This window comes from Nanorana parkeri, unplaced genomic scaffold (genome assembly GCF_000935625.1).
Source record: "Nanorana parkeri isolate BGI_ZX_2015 unplaced genomic scaffold, ASM93562v1 scaffold1561, whole genome shotgun sequence".
Taxonomy (NCBI): domain Eukaryota; kingdom Metazoa; phylum Chordata; class Amphibia; order Anura; family Dicroglossidae; genus Nanorana; species Nanorana parkeri.
This window is the reverse complement of record NW_017307829.1, coordinates 70,503-84,726: the sequence shown is the minus strand read 5'-3', so window position 1 is coordinate 84,726 and position 14,224 is coordinate 70,503. Positions and strand designations below refer to the sequence as shown.

The window sequence follows — 14,224 nt, the reverse complement described above, 5'->3', positions numbered from 1 at the left end:
TTCAGACGAATTTTCAGAAATTCGGACATTCGGATCCATCCGAGAACCTACACAGACATGTAGAACACCAGTACAAACTGACCTTTGTAGGATCTGAATTCCTGAATTAAACATTGCGCTTCCTCATTAATTTTGTTTTCTATAGATCTCTTTCCCATTCCAAAATCCCGTAAAGTTGAAATTGTAAACCTTCTCATTGCCTTCCAGTTCTCTCCATTTGAAAAGATTAAACCTGAAAAGAATTGAAATTTTTAAAGATTTATCTAGGCTGAGCACTTGCAGTTGTCTTGACTGAATGACTTTAAAAGTCAATAATTATTCCCTATTTCAACCCCTTATACCTTAATAGACTAAGTTCTAAAATGGAATTTTTCTCCACCTATGTATCCCTTCATATATTAGACTTTATATATTAAAGTGTATCTACACCCAAGAACAAAAATATACATATTGCAGCTTACGAGTCGTTAGATGTGGTGGCTGCATTAGTTTTAGTAGGCTTTTTTTTTTTGCCAATAGCACACTTCCTGTCCTAGGGTGACAATATTTGTACACTGTACCCCATTGTCACCCACAAGTGGGAAAGCTAATAACATTGTTCGAGATATCAGTTTATTGCACAGGAAGTTATGAGGACACTGGATTTCTAGAAAGTAAAAAAATGTACTTAACCTAAGAAAAATAAAACTAATGCAGCCACCACATTTACAGACTGGTAAGCTGCAATATACACAATTCTTCTTCTTGAACTTATTATATTTTTATTACCATATAGCTACACAGATTGTAAGTAATTCATCTAACGTATTACTACCCTATACCCTAATAGATTGTAAGCTCTTCCACTTTGTCTATTACACCCTCATGCCATATTAGATTGTAAGCTCTTCCACCATCTGTATCATCCCTTATACCCAAATAGACTGTAATCTCTTCCACAATCTGTATCATCCCTTATACCCAAATAGACTGCAAGCTCTTCCATCAACTGTATTATCCCTTATACCCTAATAGACTGTAATCTCTTCCACCAACTGTATCATATCTTATACCCTTAATAGAGTGTAAGCTCTTCTACCTTCTGTTTCCTCCCTTATACCCAAATAGACTGCAAGCTCTTCCACCTTCTGTATCATCTCTTATACCCTAATAGACTGCAAGCTCTTCCACCATCTGTATCATCCCTTATACCCTAATGGACTGTAATCTCTTCCACCATCTGGATCATCCCTTAGACCCTAATAGATTGTAAGCTCTTTCACCATCTGTATCATCCCTTATACCCTAATAGACTGCAAGCTCTTCCACCATCTGTATCCTCCCTGATACTCTAATAGACTGTAAGCTCTTCCCCCCCCTCTGTATCCTCTCTTATACCCTAATAGACTGTAAGCTCTTCCACCTTCTATATCCCCCTTATACCCTAATAGATTGTAAGCCCTCCCCCACCCCCCTGTATCCTCCCTTATACCCTAATAGACTGTAAGCTCTTCCACCTTCTATATCCCCCCTTATACCCTAATAGACTGCAAGCTCTTCCACCATCTGCATCATCCCTTATACCCTAAGCTTTGCCACCTTTTTACATTCTTCCTTATACCGTAATAGATTGTAAGCTTTTCTACCTTCTGTATTACCTCAATATACCCTAATTGATAGTAAGCTAATGTAACATAATGTATCAGCATATTTATATCCTGAATGGAGCTCTTTCTAATGCATAACATTATATAGCATAACAGTCCATCAGCCTATTTTAAAACTGTAGGGCTTGTTTTTTATAGAACATTTTGGGATTTACCATTTCCTTTTGATGTTCTAGCAGACAATGCATTTTGGGGTCTTGCATAAAAATCCTCTGCCTGGTTGATAAGTGCTTCTTTTACAGCATCATAACCACATAAGACAACCAGTTTCTCCGTAGCCAGCTTGATGCTAAACACGGGGCCGTACTTCTCCGACAGCTATAAAAAAGAATGCAACTAAAACAAATCAGATATGGAGAAACATTATGGAAACCATGACATTTACATGTTTTTAGGTATCCACAGGAAGATATTAGTGGAGGCAGAAAACAGAATGTCTTTTGGGATGTGTGTTGGTGTCTACATCACCAACAGCCCTTGGATGACCATAATTGTGATTGAATATTTCCACATGTCAGATAATGATTGAAAAGAATTGATGGAATGTAATGCCATTTTTTTTAAAGACAGCCTCTCACTTTACCTTATTTGGGTAGAGAGCTTTTCGTTTCTTTTAATTTCTTTAAGCTGTATTTTATAGAGCCTTGGTCCTCAACTGGTGAGTCGTGATCCAAAAGTGGGTCGCAACCCTGTGTTCAGTGGGTCACCGCATGCCTTCCACTTTTCTAGGTGAGAGGCTCCTCTGCCTACCCCTAGTGCAGCGCTGTCATTTCTTGTGCCAAGCAGCCATTTAAAATATACTGCTCGGTGACGAGAGTCAGCTTGAGGTGGGGTGGGCTGGGGGTATTGCCGTGAGGGAGCTCCATCCATACATGCATTGCTTACAACTCCCTTGCATGTCCTGTAGAGGTGCCTGGACCAGAATTACATCACATTCTGGCTCTCTGCACCTCTACAGGGCATGCAAGGGAGTTGTACAGGCAATGCATATATGGATGGAGCTCCAGCACAGCAGCCCACACTGGACACCAGACTGAGGATCTACTCAGTTCTCGTAAGGTAGGGAGACTGGTGGAAAAAAAGAAAGAACATTTTTTTATGGGAGTGTGTCCGAGTGTGTAAGATTGTGTCTGTCAGTGTTTTTGAGGGCTCATTCACACTAGTACAGTAAGTGAATCGCACAGTTCCGTGCAATTATCGCACTGTACAATGCAAATCGCATCTACTATGCGTTCTGGAGTGGGAGGCGTATTGTGTTTCCTTTCATTTGAATGGCACCCCAAACGCATCGCCAGCAATGCCGTGCGTTCCATTGCAGTGCGATGGTTCGCGACTTAATGATCAAGGACAAATATGGGTGCAGAGGTTGCACAGGTTGAGAACCACTGTTAAAGAGGACGGTGTCTCCATACCTTGCCATGAAAATGGTCAACAACTTTGAAACAGTAAAATGTAATACAAGTCCCATAATGTTTACAAAGAACGGCAGAATGAATGCTTTATTACCTTCATAAATGCATGGTGAGGTTTTTGTAGATCAATCAAATGCAAGCTTCCAATGAAGGGTAGAGGCTTTGGCCCTGGAGGGTAGTTTTTGTATTTTTGGCTTTTCTGGTCTTTATATGTTTTGACCAAAAATAAGACGACTATGATGGACAGAAGAATTGTCATGGGATCCATGGCACACTTGTCTTCAAGTCTAGTGAGAATGGGGACACAACATAGATGGTTAACATGAAGAATGGCACATTGTACTAAAAAAAAACAGTTTGTTTTAGTATAGTGAAAAAGGGTCAGAACTTTTCACAATCTCCTTATTATTCTACGTGCCTACCTACCTGTCGTGTTGACAACTGCACCCCCATTTCTTATACAGGTGTCACAGGCATCTTAATTCTCCCCCATTTCATACCAAAATAAGAAATAATTTGGCTAAAGTTAGACTTCGAATAATGTTTGTGTCACATTAAGGTGATTTCTCCTGATTCCCTATTGTTCCTGAAATCAGTCACTTGACCCAGAAATGAGGTGAACCCTTCCCCACTGTATTAGAAAATGTGTTCATTAATTAGAGGGGTTTTCTCAGATTTCCTGTTCTTTCTGACAACTAACCAATACACAGGAAGTGAGCAGAAATTCCATATGGGAACAGGGGCAGATATTAAAAGTTAATAAAGGTTCTAGCCCTTTCCCAATTCATCTAAAGCTTTTACATTGGATCCCTTGGAAAAGCATCTGTTGGTGTATAGGACTGGAAAGTAGTTACTTTTTTTGGTTATGTTATTCTTTATCTGCTTGAAGTGTGAGTGCTACTGTGCACTCGGTTTTGAAGTCAACTTTACATAAGGCAATATTTTTTTAAGGACAGACAAAACATTTCCGAACAGATAATGATAAATAGCAGAAAGGCTTCTAGACTTTTATAGCTATATATCCATAAGGAAGAGGAGTACTGGGCTAGGTTCAGGGGGAATTAGCCCCTAGGACAAGTAGTAATTAGACATGTTGGGTTGGTGGCCCTGGGTTGAGACACTTTACTATTCGGACAACAATCAGGGGGAGACCCACATCCAGTGACATGTTATTTTATTGGTTATGTTATTATTTATCTGCTTGACGTGTGAGTGCTATTATGCACTCGTTTCTCGAGTCAACTTTGCGTAAGGCAATATTTTAGTGATAAATAGCAGAAAGGCTTTTAACCTTTTATAGCTATATATCCATAAGAAAGAGGAGTACTGGGCTAGGATCAGGGGGAATTAGCCCCTAGAGCAAGTACTAATTAGATGTGTTGGTGGCCCGGAGTGGAGACAGCTCACTGCTCAGACATCAATCAGAGGGAGACCCATAGTCAGTGACACATGCTGAGCATTATTCAGCTACCTGCCCTTTCAGACCCGTGATGCCAAAATTTGGCATAGGGACGTTTTCCAGTACCAACTTCCTATTCAGTTTATGCCACGTGGACAAATGCCAAGAGCTTAAAAGAAAGCTGATGCTGGAAGATTTGTGCAAATGTATGTCACAAAAAACATTTAGGAACACCTACCTTTATCCATGCTCAACAATCATTGAGACAACCACGGAACCCTTTGTGTAATGCACTTTTAGCCACTAGCCCACATAAACCTGTCACTACCACATGGCCACTTGGCTTTATTTGCCCCTCACAACAAGGTTCCCAGTCGTTCCCTACAAAAGGAGACTCTTTACTTTCAAGGCAGGTTAAATGGTCCTCTTGCTACTGGTGGAATCTCAAGCACCCAATTAAATAGAAGTTTTATTTGCAATGTGATGCTTTTTAAGAACTTCTACACTACAGTCTGGTCAGAACATTTGATAATGCCTTCAGAGACTTAGTTTGAAATTTCATTTGATTTCAAATTAGATTTTGGAATGAATGGAGTTTCCCGAACAAAAACCCAAATTCCCCGTTAGACTTTTGTTGGTTCGAGAAAAATTTTCCATCCTGCTCCTTCAATTTCTTTTGTCAATATGGTCAAAATTGACCATCGAATTTACCCTATTAACATTTAGAAAGTCGAGCGAACATTGTGAACAACTTTTTTCTAGTACACCATACTGGCCATACACCAGTAGAATTTTCTACTGGCGTATGGCCAGCATATGGCTTGTTTTCTTCTAAAAGAATTTAGAGGTACTTTTCTCATTACAGCACTGAGATGACTCTAGTGATAGAGAGATAATGAAGGCAGTTCTTCATTTACAAATTGGACATAATAAATTAATCAACAATCAGAATAGAAAAGGGTAAAAATCTGCAAAAGAATTGCTAAATTAATCTATGCTCTGTGCCTATATTTCATCCAGGTCAGACCCTGGGAGGCACTCTTGGTCCAAAGTTTGCTTTCAAAGGCTGTTATTAAATAGTGAATGCCTGTTCTCAGTTACAGCTTGGATTTCCCTATACAAATATTGTGCTGTGAAGCCATCAATACAACAGGCTTTGCTTGCATGACCATTGTTTGCTTCCATCTCCTCCTCTTAACCACATTACAAATCCCCAGTACTACATAACATGGTGAGATTATATACGTCTGTCTCTTAACATAGGAACTCTCTCAAGCTGAGTTACAGATTGCAGCTTTCTTCTACCAGAAAATAATTTTACTACATACTACAGTATTATATGTCTACATACAAGTGGAATAGAAAAGACAAACGTACAGTAATCAAAGTAACAATTCTACAGATCCTAACCCTCACTGCCGGAGATCTGGAGAAAGGTCGGGCTCTTCTTAGATATCCTTCTCTGTTTACTTGCCTCGTATACCTGTGTGTGGAGCTTCTGAGATGTCCTTTTCTGTTTTCCTGCCTCGTATACCTATGTGTGGAGCTTCTTAGATGTCCTTCTCTGTTTACTTGCCTCGTATACCTGTGTGTGGAGCTTCTGAGATGTCCTTTTCTGTTTTCCTGCCTCGTATACCTATGTGTGGAGCTTCTTAGATGTCCTTCTCTGTTTACTTGCCTCGTATACCTGTGTGTGGAGCTTCTTTGATGTCCTTCTCTGTTTTCCTGTCTCGTATACCTGTGTGTAGAGCTTCTAAGATGTGCTTCTCCGTTTTCCTGCCTTGTATATCTGTGTGTAGAGCTTCATAGATGTCCTTCTCTGTTTACTTGCCTCGTATACCTGTGTGTGGAGCTTCTTTGATGTCCTTCTCTGTTTTCCTGTCTCGTATACCTGTGTGTAGAGCTTCTTAGATGTCCTTCTCTGTATTCCTGCCTCGTATACCTGTGTGTGGAACTTTATTAACAGAACCTGTTGATGTTTGACTTCAAAAGCCTACACCTCCCCTCCTCCTCTTTGGCAATAAACACACATCAAGCAGTACATTGGCCTACAGAGTGTTGACCAAGCAGAACATTTTGTTACCGTTCCATAAATTCTTCTCATTGCATTTTTTTTTTTTTTTTACTTTACTGTTTACTTCCATGTGCATGCAGTGCGAATGCTAAGGCAAACGTGTAAGTGCAAATGGGCTCATAGAGTTTTGCTATTTGATTCACACTAAACTGCAATGCACAGATGTGAAGCAGCCACATAGGAAAGAATGGGATTTCTCCTAGACATGCATTTTCATGCAGCAACACGAACAAGTGCCAATAGGCGATTAGGGTATTTATTTTAAATTTTTCAGACAAAATTTGAAATTTTAGCAGTCTGATGAAGTCTGTAAAAAACAGTATTTCTGTATCTCCAACTGCAGTTTTTATATGATGTAATGGCATGAAAGCAGTCTTGCCCAATCTGAACATTTAGTATCTGGGTGCACCTTTAGGAACAATTCCCACCTCTGCTCTTTTCATTCCATAAAGTGTACTTTTTAAGAATTTTGCACATTTATTACAGGCTTAACCAATGATCCCTTGGGGAAAATCTGCTTGATCAGTTCATCAAAGATACATCAATCATGTTTGTTTTTTTAACTCCTTGCTGCTAACCTTTTAGGGCTCATTGGAATCGTGCTACGTGCTGGGCCTATGGAGCAGCTCCCAGGAAGGACAGGTGCTGTGTGTGATTAGTACGCGGCCCCGTCCTTCTCTATGGGACTACGCAGCCGTACGCCCCCTATGCTCACCAGTCCTGCACGTCCGTGCGGTTACGGGTGATCGTACTCTGACAGGATGGATCCTGTCTGCGTCCGAGACAGGAAACACGTACGGCCGCGTAGCCCCATAAAGAAGGACAGGGGCTGCGTACTAATCACATGCAGCACCTGTCATTCCCGGGAGCTGCCCGATACGGCCCTGCACGCAGCACGGAGCTGTACGTGCGGGCCGATTCCAGTGTGAATGAGGCCTTAAAAGTACCTCAATGGCAAGAGGCAGGGTCAGGCTCCTGATCATGTTACCATTTCCAGCCAATCTCATGTGCCAAACCCCAGGAACATATCAAGCGACCAGGAGCTGATGATGACAGCTCGGTCACTGTGCTCGCAGCACAGCGAGTACGCCTCCATCACAGAACAGTGGACAGAACTCAACATCTTGCCACCATATATATGTATTAACTGCTAAGCAAATAATTGAAAAGACACCCCATTAACACACACAGTCCATACAATAAAGTCTCTAAGGCTCAATACAAAGCTTTACAAAGTATCTTTATTTTCAGTCATGTGTCTATACTTATTAAATCTAATTTTAATAACTATAAAGATGACAGTTATTTACCAAATACTATTTGATTAATAACTGTCACTTTAAAAAAAAAAAAGATTTCTTTAGCCATTTTAGTTTTGTGAGTTCAGCCACTCATATGCCGCAAATGCTGATGTCTAGTTAGCCTCTAGAGGGCCCATCTGTACCGCACTGCCTGCATGAACATATGGAACAGCAAGCATAAAAAGATACACAGCCACAACTTAAAGCTCCGGAATTTTGGTAAATAATAGACATGTACACTGCCAAAAAATGTGTTTAGTTTCGTTTCTTTTTAAATTCGGATTTGTGTTATTTCGTTTTTCGGGATTCGGGTGTGACAGTCAATTCGGACGAAATTCGTTAGCGTTAGTTCGTTCGAACGGTCGTTTCGTTTTCGTTTCGTTCATCCGTTCGTTCGTTTGCAGCAAAGTGACATTTGAGGGGGAAAAATGTTTTTCTCCTCTAATGTCACTTTGCTCCAACGAACGAAACGAATAAGAAACGAAAACAAAACGAACGTCCAAACGAACTACCGCTACCGAATTTCGGAAATGGAAATTCGTATTCGTTTGCATTCGTTATGTCTGTAATTCGGAATTCGGATACATCCGAATGTCCGTATTTCCGAAAATTCGTCCGAATTTCGATTCGGAACGAAACGAATCACACACGTCTAGTAAATAATACCCTTGCAGTGGAACTCCCACCACCCCACACCACAAGGGTTAAGTGTTCATTAAGTCTAAAGGTAAAGGAATAAGCTGTAAAGAACCCAGGCAGAAAAACCACAGCATTTTCTGATTTTTATTTTTTATGCCTCTGAGTGCAGCTCTGTTTCAGCCAAGGTGTGCATGCACTTTGTGGCGTTTAGACCCGTATTTTAAAGCAGCAAAAAAAAAATTACAAATCCCCAAACCTGTGTTCAGGGAGGAGCTTACGGGCATAATTTACAAGTATACGCATGTACAAGCACCAAAATTAATTCTAGTGGCTAGCCAATAGTATGAGGTTATGTGAAAATGCCTCTAAAACGCATATAAAATACAAATAATTATGCGCCAAACATTTTTTGACAGCTTCTGGCATAAAGGTCCAGTGTAGATAGGAGTATTTTAATATGCCTTTAATACACATTACTCCTTGCTCCAGCAGGATGCTGGTGCTCTACTCTTCTCTCCAATGCGCTGGGTTGTGGGCTGGTCTTCGCTGTCAACTGCTCTTCCTGCATTGTAGGTGATGACATCAGAACATGGCCGACCGTTGGGGCATCAAAGAGGCTCCATGGGACCGGACACTCAAGAGTGGTGGAAGCTAGCTGGAGTGAGGAATATATATTACAGCTTATTCCTCCACCCCAAGACCTAAAGCAGAAATGAAGCCATTTTTTATTTCGTTTAACCCCTGTCAGCCACTTCCTTTCCAATAGCTAAAACAGGAAGTGAGAGCATATCACTCTAAACTGAGGGAAATCCTTGGTTTACATTAGAACTAGTGTCCCCATAGGAAGAGTTCTCAACCATTCCTGGTCTGGTGACAATCCAAAATTTGGCGTTTGTACCTGAAAGTGATAATGGTCACCAGAACAAATAGAGAGGTTGAATATCCCGACCAGAGACACAGACAGCAATAAAAACCTGATGGGGATCTAATCCCTCTCTTCTCCATCCCTCCCAAAAAGTTTTGTTTCAGTTGCACTTTAATCATTATTGAAAGAATACCAGCCCCCCTCCAGAAGGAAGGACAGTGTCAGCACCAATTAAGAGATGATTGGAGGATCTACAGCCGAGTGATACACAAATAAGATACATTGTTGTTAATAGTTAAGGGAATTGAATGTATTTTTAAGATTTAACTCCTGAGTTTAGTGTCACTTTGGATAGAAGTTTTGGCTTTGGATAATCTTTGATACCTTTACAATGAAAATCAAAGCAGCCAAATAATTTTACTAAAATGCAACTCGGTGTGATGAAGACTTTTTAATAGCATCCCAAGCAAGTTCAGATGTACTGGCGTCCCCCTAAAAAGTTATTAACACACATATTAGGTACAATGCCACTTTCAAAAATGAGTTTGTTATTAACTTAGTCTCTGCCGTTTACCTTTGGGGTTAAGTGGTTTCAAGAAGTGACAGCTCAGCGGAAATTCATCTTATACATGAGAAGGGGCGAGGACGGGTGAAATGAGTTGTGAAGGAGGAGACTTGGTGTAATCTTGTCTATGGGAATGTTGGACCATTTGTGAGGTCAGGTACTGATGTTGGATGAGAAGGCCGGGCTCGCAGTCTCCGCTTGGCCATGCCCAACCCCTGAAAAACAACCCCATACCATAATCCCACCTCCACCAAACTTTACACTTGGCACAATGCAGTCAGGCATGTACCGTTTTCCTGGCAACCACCAAACCCAGACATGTCCATCGGATTGCCAGACAGAGAAGCGTGATTCGTCACTCCAGAGAGCATGCCTCCAGTGGTGGCGTGCTTTACACGCTTTGCATTGCACTTGGTGATCTAAGGTTTGGAGCTGCTTTGCCATGGAAACCAATTCCTTGAAGCTCTCTATGCGCTGTTGTTGTGCCAATCTGAAGGCCACACGAAGTTTGGAGGTCTGTAGCTATAGACTCTGCAGACAGTTGGCGACTTCTGCTTACTGTGCGCTTCAGCATGCGCTGACCCCGCTGTGTCATTTTACATGGCCTACCACTTCGTGGCTGAGTTGCTATTGTTCCCACTTGCTTCCACTTTGTTATAATACCACTAACAGATGACCGTTGAACAGGGGCGGACTGACAACACATGGGTCCCCCGGGCAATACAATATTATGGGGCCCTCTTGTGCTCCACCCATATACAAGCCCCATCCACAGCCGAAGGGCTGCTGTACGGGCTATTCATAATATTCACAATAGCCCGTACAGCAGCTGAAGGCAGCTGAGCGGCTCAGCCAAGCCGAACCCATAGGCTTCAGCTTGGCTGAGTCGTATTCACAGCCAAAGCAGGGAGAAAGATCAGCCGAAGCCAACTGATCTCCACGCAGACGACAGCTGGGCAGAGCCAGTCGTGATCTCATGGCTGGCTCCGCCCAATTGTAATAACAGATCAGCATCCGCCAAATGACCTGGGGATGCTGGTCAATAAACAACTGGGCGGAGCCTCTCGTGCCATCACAGCCGACTCCAACCAGTTGTTATTTTTTGGATTGGACCTACTAGAAGACTGACAGGTGCCGGCCAATAGGAAACAGGATGTGCGTTGTTGTTTCTTTAAAATATTTAACATTTTTTTTTAAATGTAAACAATTTTTCTAACAAAAAAAATTTCTAATTAATTTAACTTTTTTTCTATTCTGCTCGCTACCACGGAGGTACCGAGCAAAATAGCCAAGCCGAATGCCACTTGCGGCATTTGGCTATTGTAATGTTAGGGGAATCCAGCAGGATCGCTTTGCAAATAAAGTCAAGTTTATTAACTTAAATAGCTTCACAGCAGCAAAATAACAAAACAGTTCATCTTCACTGACCAGCTGGCCAACTCAAACAGCAACTCTTCAGTACAACAGAAAAGAACAGTCTCACCGACATGACGATTTCAGAGCTGCAATCGCAGTTTAAACAGTCCCAGACTTCCAGGGTAACTTTCCCAGTCTACAGATTTCCAGCAAGATTACTGACATTCAAGCTCACAGCAGTACACAGATCCCCACTCTCCAACCTCCTCCACACTACTTTTAAACACACTCTTCCTCCAGCAGGTGAGTTAACCCCGTCTCATCCTTTAAAGGGACCACAGTCCAAACAGAGGGGAAATATAGCGTCCTTCCAGGACCCAGCCCCGGTGTCCTGTACACTATATACTTAATGCCGTTCGGCCCCTATGAGAAAAGGGGCGAACCCTATGAGAAAAGGGGCGAACGGGAGTGAGTGAGCTGCTGGAGCTTCGGCTCAGCCGATCCAGATGTTGGATCGGCTAAGGCTGGGCACACACCTTACAACCATCGCAAGACTTTTGTCTTGCGATGGTTGTAAGGTACTTAAAAGAACGTACAATCTGCCTATCTTGCATAGGCAGATCGTACTTGCGATGATCGCAAGCCACGCCCCCTGAGGGGCTGGCTTCCGATGACCGCAATGCCGAACGGGCAGTGTGCACTTGCGCACACCGGCCCGTACGGCTTTTATTGTACGAACTTGCCACAAACCCGCCGAACATCGTGCGATGCTCGGCGGGTTTTCGAACATGTCCGTAAGTTAAAAGTCGTGCGACCTTACAGTAGTAGAGGTCACACGGCTTCCACACACCTTACAATAATCGTACGATCGCGGGATTTCCCGCGATTATCATACGATTATCGTAAGGTGTGTGGGGACCTTAAGTCGAACTCCTTCAGCCCTACAAGGCTGAAGTGAATAGCCAAACAGCGTTCAGCTCACTTCACTTTGGCTGGGTTATTCACTCGAATAACCCCCATAGCGTTTACATTTCCGTGCGGAAGACCGCACGGGACGCAAACGCTATATGTGAAACAACTGCATGGATTCCGCTCGTTTGCAGCTATTATATAGCCGCAAACGTACAGAATCCACTGGATTATCGCACTTGCACTATTTTGGGGGCCGTGCAGTTTCGTACTGCGCGGTCCAGCAATAGTCTGGACAAAGCACATAAAAGTGCATTGTTTTTTCTGTTTAGAGCGGCTCCGGTCATATGAGGACAGCTGCTCCAGTGCGAATGGAGCTTTAACCCGCGCGACCCCCAAAATACTGCAAGCGCGATAATCCATCAGATTCTGCATGTTTGCGTCTATATAATGGCCGCAAACGAGCGGAATCCGTGCAGTTCACATATAGCATTTGCGTCCCGTGCGGTCTCCCACATGAAAAACCACACGGGAAATGCAAAAAGGTTTAAAACTTCCCATTTACAGCTCATAAAAAAAAGTAATTAAATTCACTTACCAGCATCAGGGCTCCTAATCCCCAGGTTCCAGTCAGGGTTTTTGTAGAACTCCTCCAGTTGGGGGCCCAGTGCCGGATGTCAGTGGGGCCCCCCCAGCATGAGGCTCTTGTGCCTCCGTCCCTCTGTCCACCCTCCGCGGTAGGTCCGCCCTCTGTCCACTGTGACACGCCCCCATCCACTACGACACGCCCCCACCTCGGAGCTCTTCTTGGCCGCGCCGCTGGAGGAGATGCAGCTCTGTTAAAGCAGCAACGGCAGTGTATAGCGGGCCCGGGAGGCGGGCAACACTGCCGTTGCCGCTTTAACAAACCCGCGTCCTCTTCCATGCGGCCTGTACTGCAAATGCTTTTTAAATTATTTCTGGCTTTTTTTGTTCTTCTACATTTAACACTTTCGATGCTGCAGTGGCAGTCATGACATACAAACAAAGCAGCTATAGCAGACAAGAGGTTATTTTTACATTTTTTTCATTCCACCATGTGTCCTGGACCAGTGTCATTAAGGAGACTAGTGGGAGCCCATCAAACTTCACTTATCACCCTTGTAAAGAATGAACCTGGAAGTGTTCAGGTGTAAGCACTTCAGGGTTCAGGGCTGTCAAACCAGGCGGGGGGGGGGGCTTGAATCATTTCCTGCTCTATCCAGAAATAATAAGTTGTTCACCCGGTTTTTAAAAGCAGATCACCAAAAATATCATGGCGTCCTTTTAGATAAGAGGAGGAAGAGGGATGGGTGACACACATTTTAGAGGTGGAAGTCTTGCATAATTCCAATGGGGAAAAGGTGAGCCAACACCCGTGTCTAGGGGAAAGGTAGAACATAGACACACATTTTTAATCAGATAATGATTAAACTTTGGGTAGAGTAAAGGTGAAGAATGTGTTCTTTTATTTATTTACAACGAGTGACTGAGTCTGTTTAGTGCCTTCTTGATATTATATAACTTGCAAAACTAGCAATTGTACAAATATTTTATGAAATATTAGAATTGGTTTTCTTTGTTTGTTATATAAGAACTTTATTTTTAATTTCATGGGTATTTTAGTTTGGTATATACCAAACTAAAATACACTATATATTGTAGCAGGTCATCATGTAGAGAGCAAGGAGAGGTCCTGTCCGGGGTTTATGTGTCGCCCAGATTCCTCTCTTACACCTTCCGGAACCTATAGTAGGCCCCAGGTTTTACGCTTTGCCTCAGTGGCAATTTAGTGCAGGTGAGGCCAACAGACAGGGCTCTGGAGCCTGGGGAGCAGACAGTCTCTATCTGCTGGAGCACAAGGTTGGTCAGTGTGTTTTGCTGAAGCCTGGCAAACAATAGGTTTGTACAGGTTGGTAGTCAGGACTATCGTATGTTTAGTTAGTGCCGGGACACGGCTAGGATTTTGTTTTTGAAGTATTTACTTTCTTTGGGCACTGTATATAGCCTGTGTGTTGCACCAATAAATGTAACACTGTT

The 14,224-nt window shown here is 42.7% G+C and overlaps 1 protein-coding gene across 3 annotated transcripts in view; it reads right to left on the bottom strand.

The window, feature by feature from the left end:
- Positions 1 to 5,925, bottom strand: part of LOC108798792 (cytochrome P450 2C15-like) — a 47,972-nt gene extending 42,047 nt beyond the window's left edge. For all 3 annotated transcript variants that reach the window (XM_018570577.1, XM_018570578.1, XM_018570576.1), the window contains exons 1-4: positions 5,868 to 5,925; positions 3,153 to 3,345; positions 1,802 to 1,964; positions 83 to 232 (exon numbers count right to left, since the gene is read on the bottom strand). In XM_018570577.1, the coding sequence (XP_018426079.1) occupies positions 83 to 232; positions 1,802 to 1,964; positions 3,153 to 3,326 (487 nt within the window). In that variant the 5' untranslated portion in view covers positions 3,327 to 3,345; positions 5,868 to 5,925. The remainder of the gene's footprint in view (positions 1 to 82; positions 233 to 1,801; positions 1,965 to 3,152; positions 3,346 to 5,867) is intronic.
- Positions 5,926 to 14,224: the final 8,299 nt, after the last annotated feature.